This window comes from Odocoileus virginianus, chromosome 4 (genome assembly GCF_023699985.2).
Source record: "Odocoileus virginianus isolate 20LAN1187 ecotype Illinois chromosome 4, Ovbor_1.2, whole genome shotgun sequence".
In the NCBI taxonomy this organism is placed as follows: Eukaryota; Metazoa; Chordata; class Mammalia; order Artiodactyla; family Cervidae; genus Odocoileus; species Odocoileus virginianus.
Genome location: NC_069677.1, coordinates 23691696 through 23707188, shown reverse-complemented (window position 1 = coordinate 23707188; position 15493 = coordinate 23691696). Strand labels below are relative to the sequence as shown.

Sequence of the window (15493 nt, the reverse complement as noted above, 5' to 3'; positions counted from 1 at the left end):
GTTTTCCTGAGAATGGCAAGAAACTCTGGGGTCCTGACTAATAGCAGCTCCTGAAAATAAGTAGGACTTCAACCTTTGCTTGGTATCTCACGAGGCATGTCAGGGGAAGGGAAGGTTGGCCTCCGAGTCCCATCTGCAAGCTGAAGAAAAAAAAATGAAGTCAGGTTAGTCTGAATTTAGTTTTGTTTTTTCTTCCTTTTTAACCTGAAGAGCAGCCTTATTATTCAGATAACCTATATCTGTTCAGTGTGGCCAGACTCTGTGGATGGAGTAAACCTGTGAAAACATTCTGCCCACCTTTTCTGTCTGGGGTGACTGGTTGGTGGTGGTTTAGTCACCAAGTCATGTCCGACTCTTGTGACCCCATGGACTGGAGCCTGCCAGGCTTCTCTGTCCATAGGATTCTCCAGGCAAGACTGAGATGTGGCCTTTTCTTTCATTCTTCAGGCGTGAGCAGGCCGTGGAGAAGAAGTATCCTGGGACCTACAAACGACATCCTGTCCGTCCAATAATCCACCCCAATGCCATGGAGAAGCTTATGAAGAAGAAAGGCATGCCTCACAGACCTGGGATGCAGGCCAAGCGGTGAGCATCTATACTGACACTATTCAGATAAGTGGGGAAGTATTCCCCTAAAATACATTATCAGATGATGGTGAATGTGGCCACATGGTATTGCCTCTGGATACAGAGTAGGGAAGTGGGAGAGAGTATGTCCTGGACTCCCAGAATCCAGTTATTACTGTCTAAGGCATCAATATTTATTATCTTAGCATGGAACAGTGAAGAGAAATGAAGTGGGGGCCAGACAGGCCTGGATTCAAATCCTATTAGAAGCTGTGTGATTTGGAATATGTCGGTTGATCTCTCTCAGTGCCAGTGGTAAAATGGTGTACTTTCCTTTTCTTTTCTTGACCCCCTAGTGCACAGAATTGAGTTTTCTATAATATGCATCATGGGTCTGTATATGTCCCACTTTTATTTATTCATTTACTTAGTTCTTTTTAATAATGTAATAAGTGCCTGTAAATCCACCACCAGAACAAAAGAAGGCACTTTGATAATTACCTATATCTAATCATCTAGTTCCCCTCATCCCACTCCTGTGTGGAACTTTTGTGAGGTTTAAATAAGACACTGTGTGAAATTACCTAGGAAACCACAGTTGTTCCAAAAAAAAAAGTTTTTAACTTTTTTCAAGATGCCCTTTCCCCTAATTACAACACATTTTCCTTGCTAGTTTAATGTTAGAATGCTCTTCTAGTCAGTTTTTTAAGTCTCTGCTAGAGGAACTCCTCCCAATGAATGGAGTGGTGACCCAATCCTAAGTTAATGAAAAAGAAAGAAATGTGCCTTAATCTGCGTGTAAACCCATCAGTGAGATTGGGATAAATGCAGTAAGAATAAAGGTAGTGAGAAAATGCAAACCAAGCATGTATTTTAAGACTTTCAGAACAGTGACCATCCCAGCACAGCCTGACTAATATGAATCTAAACCACTGAGGGATAACTACATGGATTAATCCCAGCTTTGCTTTTACTTACCACGCCTGACCATCTTCTGGTAAGCTCTAGAGAAATTGTTTTCAGTTGGCACCTAGCAAACCCCTCCAGGAATCCTACCACCTCCCTTCTTTTGGTATAGAACTAGGCACAGCCTTCACCTGCTGGCTCTTCTCCGCAGTCTGCCAACAGCTAAAACACCAAGCACTTTGGGAGAAAGTAGTGCTATTTCATTTTTCACAGTATGAGCTCGTGTTTACTTTTATTTCAGTTGTGGAAACGTGTTTGAAAGTTTGACAGCACCAGTAGATGCTTAGTCAATGAGCTGAACTTGTCTAGAAAGGCAACTCAGAGTGGGTACTAGAGCTTCAGAGAGTTATATTGATTGCATTTTGAAGGATTTATGTTTCAGATTATTTGGACAGTCCGGTGATTATCAAGTCAGCAGGCCAGTGCCCTCTGAGGCGATCAGAGAGGAGAAACTATCCACTATCTTTTAGCCTCAGTTTGTGTTTAGTTAGGGACAGGAAAAGATGAACAATGATGGATCCACCAAGCCCATCACAATTGAGTATAGTCTAATAAGATAGTTTAAATGCCTCGTAACATGGAGAAGCTTGGAATGGGGGGAGAACTGTTCCTTGGCGTCCAAAGACTTGGCTTCAAGCTGTTCTACCATTTCCTAGGTTTGTGATGGACACAAGCCAACTAACCTCTCTGATCCTCGGTGCTCTCATCTGTAAAATGGGTATTGCAATAGTAGGAAGGTGGTATTTCGTATATTGTGAAGTGCTTTGTAAACTTGGAAGTGCTGTATCAGTGTTATTCTGTGATTTTGCACTGCCAGGTTGAGCAGCAACTGTCTTAGAACACTTTCACCTAAGTTCTCTATTAGTTCCTGCCATAACCAGTTACTGCATAAATATTGATAGATGCCCTCACTGGGCCTTGGAGGGCTCTCTCCTCAGTAGGGAGCCCCAGAACCTCCCCAGATGCTGTCTGTGGCACAGGTTGGCAAACTGACCACAGGGCTGCGAATCTGAGACAGGAAGATGTTGATAACCCCACAGTACCCTATCTACCTCATCATATACTGGTGACACCTGGAACTTCTGTACTAAGACAAGTCTTTAACTGAACTTCTCCTGGAAGAGAAGAAAAAACCATCTCCTACTGCCTGATGCCTACTGATTTGCTGTGAGGCCTGGTTCTTCAAAATGTGGTCCTCAGTTGAGATCATCTGAAAGCATGTTAGAAAGGCAGGCTTTGAGGTCCCATCCCAGACCTATGCAGTCATTTTAACAAGCTCCCAGGTGATCTGTACATACCTTCAGGCTGTACTCTGACTGTCCAACAAGCCAGACTGGCAATTAGGAGAGACTGTTTGTATAGATTCTACCAGTAATGAGCTGTGAGACCAGGAGCCAATATGGTCTGGGTTTGGCTTCCTCATCACATAGGATGAAGGCAGGACTGCACCTGCAGTTTCCCTGCAAGGTCTGGGACCCCCTGGGGCCTGAATAGAGGTGTCTTTGAGACCGCTGTGAGGGGAGAGAGGATGAGGAGCCAGAGCCTTGTTGGGGGTGGCAGGGGCTTCTGCTTTCCTACCTCTCTTCAGCTGTTCTGGGTTTGGGATTTTTAAGATGAAATTGACATATACCATTATATTAATTTCACGTGTATGGCATAATGATTCAACATACGTATATATTGCAAAATGATCACCACAATAAGTTCAGTTAACATCCATCACCATACATAGTTACAAATTTTTTTCTTGTGATGAGAACTTTTAAGATTTACTCTCCTGTGCATGCATACTTGCATGCTAAATCGCTTCAGTTGTGTCCAACTCTTTGTGACCCTGTGGACTATAGCCCACCAGTAGATCCTCTGTCCATGGGATTCTTCAGGCAAGAATACTGCAGTGGGTTGCCATGCCTTCCTCCAGGGCATTTTCCCTACCCAGGAATCAAACCCACATCTCCTGCATTGGCAGGTAGGTTCTTTACCACTAGCATCACCTGGGAAGCCCCATTTACTCTTAGCAACTTTCAAATACACAACAGAGTATTGTTAACCTCAGTTACCATGCTGTTACATCCCGTGACTTATTTGTATCATAATTGGAAGTTGGTACTTTTTGATCCCCTTCACCCATATCGCCCACCCCCTAAGTCCCGTCACCCCACCTCTGGCAACCACCAGACCTGGGATACATTTCCTCAAACCTGAATGAGTTTTCATATGTTTAAAACCAAACCTGTTCTTTCCTTGCAGGCCAGATCTGTTGAGATCTGAAGGCATCCCCAGTGTGGAAGTGGCTCCCACGGCATCCCCTTTATCCGGAAGTCCCAAACTGTCCTCCTCCAGCAGCAAGAGCCGATATCGGAGCAAACCACGCCACCGACGCGGAAACAGCCGAGGCAGCCACAGTGACTTTGCGGCCATCTTGAAAAACCAGCCATCCCAGGAGGATTCACCCCATCCCGCTTCCCTCCACCAAGCTGAGCCCCAGTACCCTTCTCCCCAGCACCATAATCCTCTGCAGCAGCAATACCAGCAGCCCCCACCTGCCGTGTCGCAGAGTCATCATCCCAGACTCAATATGCACGGACAGGACATTGCCACCTGCGCCAACAACCTGAGGTACTTTGGCCCCGCAGCAGCCCTGCGGAGCCCACTCAGCAACCACGCTCAAAGACAGATGCCTGGCTCTAGCCCTGACCTCATCTCCACGGCCATGGCGGCAGATTGTTGGAGAAGTTCTGAGCCTGACAAGGGCCAGGCTGGCCCCTGGGGCTGTTGTCAGGCTGACCCCTATGACCCCTGCCTTCAGTGCAGGCCAGAACAGCATGGGTCCCTAGCCGTCCCCTCGGCCGAGCCGGTGGGGAGGAGCCCCAACCTTTTCAAGCCACCAGCACACAATCCCCTCTCAGAAAATGCCCAGGGTTCTAAGAAAATGGAAGAAAATGAATTCAGCGGTTGTCGGTCTGCATCATCCCTTGGCGCCTCTCATCACATCACTCCCCCAGTGCTACCTCGCAAAACAAGGCCACTTCAGAAGGTAAGGTATAATGACACACAGCAGCCGTGTGTCACTGCCTTTGAGGAATATTGAAGCCTATTATATGCTATGCATTATAGAATGTATATAGAAAGTATGCATTTTGTAAAAGGATGAGATAACAAAAGCACAAATAGCAGTATTTTTGCTTTTAATACTTTCCACACTGCTTAGGTGATAGACTAAAGAATACAACTCCTGAATCAGGGCAATGATTCAAGTACATATAATTTATAAGTAGAAAAATAGCTGTATATTAAGGCTACGTAATCAAAATAGGTTGGAATCCACTATCTTAGCCTAGTCCTAAGGATGTTGCAAGAAGGAAGGATCCCATTATAAAACAGATTTGGGAAACAAAACCATATCTTTCCTTCCCTCTCGGAGATTCCTAAGTACACGTTTAACAAATCCTAGGCTTTGAGAAATAGTGCAGTAACCTCCTTTAAGCCAGTGTTTCCCTCACCTATTTGACCATACTGCCTTTTAAAAATAACATTTATTCACCCCCATAGAACTCACTTTCTTCCCAGTATATTTTAGAAAAACATCACCTTCATTATTAACCATAAAGACCCAGCCAGTTCTCAGTCACTGAAATCTATTCCTTTCCTCCTCACCCACTGGCTATCTGTGGTTTATTAGCTGGGAGGCCGACTAACTCTCCTACCTCATGTAAGAGCACAAGCTTGGTAGTCAGACCTGAGTTCAAAGCCAGGCTCTTCCACTTAGTACCTTTCTGAGCATCGGTTTCTAATCTATAAAACGGGGCTAGTAGTGGACCCTGCCTCACTGACTGATGTGAAGATTAAATGAGTTAATACGTAAAGAATTTAGAATCTGGCATACAGCAACATTCCAAAAATATGAGCTCATCTTGCTAATGAGTTAAAAATAACACTATATAAGTGTTTAGCACATAGAAAACACCCACCCAGTTCTAACCGTCGTTTCACATCATCTTCATTCATCGGGAGTTCTGTTGAAGTAAGGAAAGTGTCTGAAATGCAAATGAGCATGTTTTGGTCAACTAGACATTTCCTAGGAAAGAAGCTGAGGGCCACTGTCTCAGCTTTGAGACAGTGCTTCTTCCTCCACACACAATGCTGCTACTTACTGAGAATTCCCAGGGATACATCGTGTTTCAGGTAGTGCAGTGGATTTGGGCTAATTCATTCTCTACAGCTCTGACCCCTGTGGCTAGTAACATATATTTTGGTAGCATCTTTATTAAGATATAATTCACTTACCATACAGTTCTCTCATTTAAAGTGTACAACTCAGTTCTTTCTATTCAGAGTTGTGCCGCTATCAGCACAACTGACTTTAGAATCTTTTCATCACCCCCAGAAGAAACCCATCAGCCCACACTCCCCAGTCCACTTCCAAGTAACATGTATCTTTGAACTCTTCTGGTGCCATTTTGAGGCATCTGTGGATCTGCAGGCCACGGAACACACTGCTCACACATTTGGCCTCCCTAGAACCATGCTCCCACAGGGTAGCTCAACCTCTCTCTGCTGAGATCCGCTCCCAGGAGTGCTCTAGGGGGACCTGCTTGTCTTCACAGGCAGAATAACTCCATCCCTGTCTTCCCTATTCAAAACACATATCAGGAGACAAATGGGTAAAAGTGATAGATTATTAGAACAGACTTTAAAAATAAATTATCCGTCCAACTTCCCTGATGGTCCAGTGGTTAAGACTTAGCCTTCCAACACAGGTGGTGCAGGTTTGATCCCTGGTCAGGGAGTTATGATCCTGCATGCCTCATGGCCAAAAAAATGAAACATAAACAACAGAAGTGATTGTGTAACAAATTATGCTCAATTTTTGGTACAGTTATTTGGACCCACTTTACTCACCTCCCAAGGGATTGTTGTAATCCTGTGCATCATGGTGCTGTGGTTATTGATGGTTGATCTTAAGTGGGGCTGTTCCTGTGCCCTGGAAGGGAAATAGAATCTTCCCTCAAGGGAAGATTGTGTTCTTAGATAAGACACTTACACACCCTTCCAGATCAAGCACAGAGCCCAAGCAGTGATGGGGCCTCAGATGTCCCAACCAGGACTCTCTTACCCATGCCTATGTGCTGACTCATTCATATATTAAGCATCTACTTTGTATGCAGTGTTGTGTTAATGGTAGAGGAGGAATACAACAGAACAAGATGGGATCTGACCTTAAATGATGTATGTCTTAGTAGTAGAGATGATGTAAGCATAATAGCTATAATACTAGGGGAAAAGTGATTGTTACATAAAGAGGGGAAGTAGTTGTTGGGCTTTGAAGAACTGAAAGATCACCTCTTGTTGAAGTCTCTATGTCAGAGCCTAGACTAAACCACTAGTGACAGTGGTTACAAGAGAACACCCCCAAATCTAAGACCTCTTCTCTAGTTTCCCCTCCTGATTACTCACCTGTGGATATTCTCATGGAAGCTTCACCTCCCTGAGGGCAAAGATAACCCAGCCTTACCCAGTTCTATACATCCTCCAGCATCTAGTGCAAGGCCTAGATGGACACCCAGGAAAGGTTGCTATATGAATGAATGAAGAGGTATGCTTTTAAAAATGACACTTAGCAAGCTACCTCTCGGTGCCTCTGATGATAATTAAATCTTTTGCAGGGTCTCTGTGTGCATATATGTGTGTGTGAATGTAAGAAAGAGATATAAGACTCTTTTCTCCTTGTTCTCAGAGTGGAGATGACTCCTCTGAAGAGGAAGAAGGGGAAGTAGATAGTGAAGTTGAATTTCCACGAAGACAGAGGTAAAACCAATAAACCCATGTGATTGCTCTCAGTGTAAGCAGGGAAAATCCTGAGTTTACCATACCTCCAGTTCCACAACAGGCCACTTTGTAACAGCTACTTATAGGCAAGTTTGGACCTAGTGTTCATGGTTTCCTGTTGGCCATTTTGGTAGCTGGCTATGCACTGCAGATCCTAGTTTATCCAAATTCACTAGATAAGAACTGAAAGATGGGGAAAATGAATATGACTCAAGGTTACAATTGAGAATATAGTGGGCAGTTTATGAGAGATGGCTGTCCTGTTTTATGGGTAATTTTATTGGTTTCTAGTGTACCTCCTTGTATTAGTCTGCCCAGGCTGCTGTAACAAAATACCACAGACTAGGTGGCTTAAACAAAAGAAATTTATCCCAATTCTGTAGCTGGGAAGTCCAAGATTCCTGGTGAAAACTCTCTTCCTGGCTTGCAGACAGCAGCCTTCCTGCTATGTCCTCACATGCTAGGGGAGAGAGAAAGAGCATGAGAGATCTTCATCTTCTTATAAGGCCACAGTCCTATCAGATTAGGGCCCCACCCATATGACCTCATTTAACCTTAATGAAATGACTGAGCGCATACGCACACCTCCTAAAGACCCCATCTCCAAATTCAGTCACATTGTAGATAAGGCTTCAACATATAAATTTGGAGAGGATACAATTTAATCCATAGCACTTCCCATGCCTTGGATTTTATACCTTACCAGGTTAAGTATAGTTAAATGAGTTGATCCTCCTTCAGCCCATCCTTAGAAACAGCTCCTGCCTAGCCAGCAATAAGAACTTTGCTTGTAGGACCAAAGAAGCAGCACACACCCCTACCTCTAGAATTAACAGCTGCTGTCATGTAGAAGTATGGAAGGGAGTTTTCCTCCCAGGAGGCCTTTTCTGCTGATAGGCATTCTGTTCCTGAAGAGGAAGACTGTAAGTATCCCCCAAGAAGGTTTGTGCACCTGCCCAGACCAGGAATTTCCTGAGACCAAGGGACTCTGCATACTTGAGTAGATTGTATTCTGGGCCCATATGCCATGCACAAAATTGAAGTCTGTTCTCACCCCTGAGTTATTCCTACCACATTGCCGTTGCTACCTTGTTTCCTTGGACACTATGTTTTCTCCTCTGCAGTGAGATTGAGCCTGGATAGCTGTCTTTTCATCCTCTGACCCCATTTTACGGGCATCACAATTACTTCCAACATCTGTTCCTTTGGTCACCATTAACTCAGCCCACCTGATGGCTTCCCACCTTTCTTTCTTGCTGTGATACAGATTTTGTTTTTAACCTCATGATTTTGCTTCCCCTGTCTCCCTCCTGGGTTACCAGCCTTGAGAAGCTGTGTGAGTCCTGCCTTAACTTCCCTTTCCCACCTGGGCTTCCTCCATCTGGATCCTTGATGCTATCACTCCAGCCCATCACCTGGCCTGGTCATCAGCCAACCTCAGATCACAGGCTATCGGAATCGCTTTGTACTAAGAAATACAGGAAGGTCAAGCAATGACAGAGGGAGAGGCAGTCTTCATTTTTATTATTTGTTTTGTTATTTTAAGACAGTGTAAGCTAACAGCATTCTTATTTACTAGGCTCCTTTGTAAACAATGGGAGAGAAATGAGGAATTTTTGTAAATCCCCTCCCCCCTCCCCAGAAACTGTCTCTCGTCAGAGCTAAACCCCGACTTTACCTGGAATGAGCACCTACTGCTGGAGAGTGCCCACAGCTAGAGTCAACGTTCCTTCCAAGCTCATTTCTGTTAGGGGTTGATCCACAGGGCGGTAACAGCACTCAGCCTTCCGAGGCCCCTGTACCCAGTGAGAAATGTACCGCCAAAGACCAGCGGTAGCCATCAGCTTTGGGGCGTTGCGTGGAGCCACATAAGCATAGAAAACCAAATGAAAGGGGGAATGCAGATTTCCCTCTCTGTTGCTTTAAATAGTTTCTACCTTTCTGGATTTGGCTCTCCCTCCAGGGCAAGCAGAAAACTAGATCACCTCCCACCAAGGCTGCGACCAACAGACAGGAAAAACAGCTGTTCCCAGGACTAAGTTCCTCTGGTTCTTTGTGGTTCTAGGCCCCATCGCTGTATCAGCAGCTGCCAGTCGTATTCCACCTTTAGCTCTGAGAATTTCTCTGTGTCTGATGGTGAGGAAGGAAATACCAGTGACCACTCAAACAGTCCTGATGAGTTAGCAGATAAACTCGAAGACCGCCTGGCAGAGAAGCTCGATGACCTGCTGTCCCAGACGCCGGAGATCCCCATTGAGATATCCTCGCATTCGGATGGGCTCTCTGACAAGGAGTGTGCCGTGCGCCGCGTGAAAACACAGATGTCTCTGGGCAAGCTGTGTGCGGAGGAACGTGGCTATGAGGTGGGGTCTTCGCCTCTCTTCTCCTCTCGTCACTGTCCCCTTTCCTGGAGGTCTTTGTGTTAGAACATGCTCAAGTCCCTACGGCCTTTACAATTATGGAGAAAGGCATGGCAACCCACTCCAGTATTGTTGCCTGGAGAATCCCATGGACAGATGAGCCTGGCGGGCTACAGTCCATGGGGTCGCAAAGAGTCAGACACAACTGAGTGACTAACACACACACATATAGGATAAAATAACTTCCTCTATGAAGTAAGTAGAAGTATAGTAAGTCTCCTATATATGAACCTTTAAGTTGCCAACTTTCATGTTTGCATGTCCAGTCACTTAAGTTGTTTCCTGTGTCTGGCGTACATTGTCATGTGTGTGCATCCTTCTCCTAGTGGTTGTGCTTTTGTGTAACTTTACAGCACTATATAGAGTACTGTGGTACAGTATCAATATTTCAAGCCCAGGATGTCTGGAAACAAGCATAAAAACAGCAGTGATATAGCTGGTATTACTGTACTTTGCAGGGTACTGTACTATGTTTGTGTGTTGGTTTTTTATGTATTATTCATGTGAAAAGTATTATAAACCTATTACAGTACAGTACTATATAGCTAATTGTTTTAGTTGGGTACTTAAGCTAACTTGGTTGGACTTAATGAACAAATTGGACTTACAAATGTGCCCTGAGAACAGAACTCATTCGTATGTAGGGGACTTACTACAGAGATAATAGAGCTTCCCACAATGGGGTAGTTCTCCCAAATGAAGCACAAACATAAAACTGCTCAGGAACCCTTCACCCTGAGATTCAACTCAAGCATCACTTCTGACCCCATCTCCCAACCTAGCTGAGGGTATCTGTGTCCCTCCCCCAGGTCCGCACTAGCCCCCTACGTGCTGTCAGAGCACTTGTACCACTTCAGTTAACATACAGTACTGCCTTCTCAGAGGATGGGTCACATCATGCTTGGCAGTGTAGACCCTGGAGTCTGACTGCCTAGATGCCAACCTTAGCCTTTCCACTCACTCATCGAGTGATGGGCGGCAAGCCACTTAACCTCTCTGTAGGTCAGCTCCCTTATCCCATATACAGGCATGATAACAGCCTCTATTTCACAGAGGATTTAATGGGTGTTAAAGCACTCACAGCAGTGTCTGGAACATAGTGAACAATGTATGTGGGGCTGTGGTGCACTATTTTCACTGTCTTCTTCATCATTGTCATCATCATCTTTCTAAGTCTTCTTTCTCCATAAGCCCCACAAGGACAGGGTCTGGTCTCATGTATGTTAGCCAGTAACCCAGCACAGGACCTGTCACATGGGAGGTGTTCAAAATACATTTACTGAGTAATTGGAGAAAGGAATTAAGGTCTTATGTTGTCTTGACTTTGCAGAATCCTATGCAGTTTGAAGAATCGGACTGTGACTCTTCAGATGGGGAGTGTTCTGATGCCACAGTCAGGACCAATAAGCACTACAGCTCTGCTACCTGGTAATGAAAGAACACCCACCCTGAAGATCATGACTATACTGGCATTTCAAATTCACCCCACCCCCAGACTCTTCCCACTCTCTCCCTGCTTTTTTGTCTGGGAGGAGAGCTGCCCCATCTTTCTTACCCCTAGAAATGAGCTGCAATAACAGGAACATGAGACTTCGCAAATCTCTGGAGAAAAATATCCAAATGAAATTAAGTCTCACTGAACATTTCAATCAAGAATGGCAGGGATCTATTTTATTGAATATTCTAGCTACTGTAACATTGATATTTATTTTTGACATTTTAACACTTTGTACTGTAAAGAGTGAACTATATATGATAGAGAAAAAGACAATAATTTCTTGCAGAAAAAAAAAAAAAAGAGAGCGAGCGAAAGGAGGAAAGAAAAAAAGTGAAATTTAGGAGCAACATCCTTGGGAGTTTGTGGGACCAGGAGGTATTATTGCTACTTGAACAGGGGACCAGTTCTTTTGGCCATAAGTGACTGAAGAAGAGCCAAAGCAAGACATACTGAGCATTTTAGAAAACAAAGAGCAGCAAAAGAAAAGCAATTCCAGGTAACTTGTGAACAGACCACACTAAATTCAACCAGCTTGTCCAGATGGGTGATGCAAAGACCTAGGAAAGTTTGGCGACCAGGTATTTGTATCCAGGGTCTTTGATGGCATGTGTTCAAAACTGTGTATGTGGAAGCTGATCTTTTTAAAAAAATTTTAAGCAGCATTTGGTAGTGAGACTTAGAGATAGTGTCCAACCTTGTCCTTGACAAATATTCTGCTTTTTAATGCTGTCAGTATCATGACCTTGGCGAGTGTGTTACTTTGACCAATGTGTTGATTTTTCAGACTTGAGTGCCATTTTCCTGTATCCTACTTCCTTCCCACCTGTTGACTATTTCTTTTAGGGGAGAAGGGGGGCAGGGGAGAGAGAGCCCGCAGAAGAGAGAGGATAAGACAACAGTGTTGGAAAAGCAAATGTGCAATCTGTGAAAGGACATTCACAGAAGGTCTCAGTTTAACTACGTGGAGAAGATGGGAATCACCCCTCCATGGGACCAGGTTGTTTGTCTTCTAGAGTTTTATTGACTTAAATGGAACAGTCTTGGAAGGCAGCTAGGAGGTGTGTGAGTCTGCCCAATGTCCAGTCCCAGACCACACCCCATGTTTGTATTAACTCATTCTAAACCCAGAAGCTTTCGTGAGTGACTGCCACTATCAGAATAAAGGCAAAACAGGCAATTTGCAAAAGGCAACCCCTCCCCCACCATGATAGCATTTCTGTTAAATGCTACTTGTAAAATGTATTTGGCTCCATGCAATTTTGAATAATTTGATTTGGAAATTCATAGAAAGAACAACTGATGCTAAGCAGAGATTGGAAAGATTTTGTATTGTCCAAGGCCTGACGTCCTTTCTGTCCCCAGGATCATGGGCTCTGAGAAACAAACCAAGGTATCTCGTGGTGCCTCAGCTTTAAGGAAATTTTAATCTAGAATTTGATATAAAAACAGATGTTGGCCTAGATTCTGTCTCCAAGATTAGTCACTGCCAAACACCCTTTCTAGGCTCAAGACCTAGAGAGGATGGTTTAAACGCTTTGACACTGCATCGGATTGGACATCAGGCAAGACTTACACACACAGATATTAAAGCATTTCCAATACAGGTGAAAGCATCGCCCTCCTCCAAGTGTCACTGATTGCATCGGCCAAAAAGCAAAAGCAGGAGGGAATTTAGAGCAATTCCTTTTGCTTGTTTGATCCCTCAGTTTGTTTACACTTTATGTTGAGACATTGATTTAAAATTTAGTGTCTATAATTTATAGCTCTTAGGTAGGATGAAGGAAAATGTTTAACTTATACAGAGAGCAGTATTGTTTCATTAAATTATTCCATTTTGTATGAATTCTGTAGCTGGACTACATGAAAGATCTTAAGTTATGGCATTATTATCATTGTTATTTTATTTTATAATAATTATTATCCTTCTCATTTTCTGTCGATCAGAAGGTGCGGTTTATGGTGTAGCACAGTGATTGTGTTGATTGCTAACCATGAGTTATTACGGATTTTTATGAAGGAATGAAAATGGAACTGCCGTGTGGGAGCTCCCTGGTATTCGTCTTAGCTGTATTCCCTCATTTTCTGTGTACAACAACAATCATCTGAGGATGCGGGTACTGCCCTGAGGCCCAGTGGTTAACGCTGTGATTTTGACTTGATCACAAAAGCTCCTAGGTGGGCAGATGACTGAGTGGTGGACAAAGTTCCAAAGCTGTACACTTTCTCAAGTTTCTTAAGAAATAAAATCATGCGATCCATTAGAAGCACAAGAGAATTATTTAATGCCCTGAGAGAAACAGTCCTACAGGGAACCTGCCTGGGGCCTGTGGGATAGATAGTTTCAAGAACTGGCAACACGGTTTGTAATCTCCTTCCTGCTAAATCCCATCAAACCAACCTTTTTTCCTCCTAGTTAGGAGACTAAAAAAACGGAAATAGATGGCATGACCAAAAAAAAGAAAATGCCTAGCTGTGGTGATGATTAGAAAAGTTCTAGCCTGAGGCCTAGTCTGTTAGTCACAGAGCTGGAAAGGCACCTTTTAAAGCCCGTATTTTTCATCCTCTGACTTCAGACAACACTGTACTGTGAATCTCTCTGGCTCATTACTTCTGAGAACAGAGAGGCTACAACTCTGTGTCCTCTTTCTGTCCAACATAAAACACTGACCCTTCAGCTTGTCCAAGCCTAGCCCACCTATAGTGGCCAAAGAGAAACATGAAGGTCAGCGTGTCTTATCCCTTTCAATGATGATCTTCCTGGAAAATCCACTCCAATACCTCATCATTTTGATACCTTTTGAATTCCCATCTGGACTGTCTGTCATGATAATGCCATATATCTAACTGGATTGACTGTTAAGAGCATGTTAGGGCCACAGACAGTGTTGAATCTTCAAGTCATTCACTGTATGGTCAAGAGCTGAATAAAGTTCCACATTGAACATTTTACTTATTTTCTTTAGTAGAAGTGACTATAGAGGCTTCAGAGAAGAACAGTGTCTTTAGAGAAATACCTTCTCTATCCCAGGCCGCCCTTCACTGCCTGTTTTGAAGTAACCAGGACAGTTTTGAATTGGTGTGTGTTTCTTTGAGAACAACTCCACAGTCATCTGAAGAGTGTGGAATGAAGAGCTCAGGGAATTTTAAGAGCTAATTCTTCAGTTTGACAACTTGGCAAGAGCACTTTAAGGAAACTTCCAGGACTATGATTTCAAGCTTCAGTGTCGATCAAAAGTTTAACCCCCTTGGGATGAATTCCACATTCATTTAGCATCTGGTTTTGACTGACTGCAAGATAATGAGTTTTAATTTGTGTTGCAGATGAGCATTTGATTCTGATTCGCATCTATTTCTAGATCATGTCCTCTGAACAACAATTCCTCTTAAAATTGCTTAGCAGAGGGACTGAGAAGCCTGCATCCCCTTTGAAGTTATAATAGACCTTACCACTGCTAAAGCCTGCATCTCCTTTGAAGTTAAAATAGACTTTACCACTGCTAAAGTTTAGATCTGTTTGTTAGATTGTGGCAAACACCTTCCCAGGGAGGTGAAGAGCTAGCTAGCTGTGTTGTAAGATGGTTTGGTATGACCTACTTCAAGTTTAGATATTTAAAAACTTTGGTATCAACAAATCCATCCTTCTAGAATTAAGGATATTTTTAGTTGGATTTAATTAGTACACTGGAGTTCCATTTCAGGACCTCATTGTACTGAATTTGCCTCTTATCCAAGTAATAATAGACTTGATGGTTTGGGGTTTTCTTGGTACAACCTAATTTTAAATGCCCTCTCCCACTGTGGAGCACTGATTTTTTTTTTCCAGTGTGAATGTATCCTTATTGATCAAAAGATTTACCTTTTTCTTCCATGCCCTTATGTCTCACTCTCCACCCCCTTTTCTTAAAATGTTTCTACTTGAACTTCTTGCAACTGAATTCCATAAATCCCAAGGAATTCCTGCCCTGCTCTGCTCATAGTAGAGTTTGCTATGTTGTGTTTCATTTTTCTATCAAGCCAGAAACCAGAATACCACCACATACCACCATCTACTATCTTCACCCTTGATATCCCAAACTATGTTATTGATTGATCACCATATTCTTTCCTGCTGAAGCTGGACACACCCTCCGAACTTCTCACAATACAGCACTTGGAGCAATAATTACCACTTGATTGGAACTGGTGTGCAAGGGGAGATCTATTTGCTGTCCCA

General features: G+C 43.5%; 1 protein-coding gene across 4 annotated transcripts in view; it reads left to right on the top strand.

Moving 5' to 3' along the window:
* Nucleotides 1-14229, top strand: part of MAP3K13 (mitogen-activated protein kinase kinase kinase 13) — a 152636-nt gene extending 138407 nt beyond the window's left edge. For all 4 annotated transcript variants that reach the window (XM_020870677.2, XM_020870678.2, XM_070466282.1 and 1 more), the window contains 5 exons: nt 448-585; nt 3784-4570; nt 7271-7341; nt 9428-9725; nt 11113-14229. In XM_020870677.2, the coding sequence (XP_020726336.2) occupies nt 448-585; nt 3784-4570; nt 7271-7341; nt 9428-9725; nt 11113-11214 (1396 nt within the window). In that variant the 3' untranslated portion in view covers nt 11215-14229. The remainder of the gene's footprint in view (nt 1-447; nt 586-3783; nt 4571-7270; nt 7342-9427; nt 9726-11112) is intronic.
* The last annotated feature ends 1264 nt before the right edge of the window (nt 14230-15493 follow it).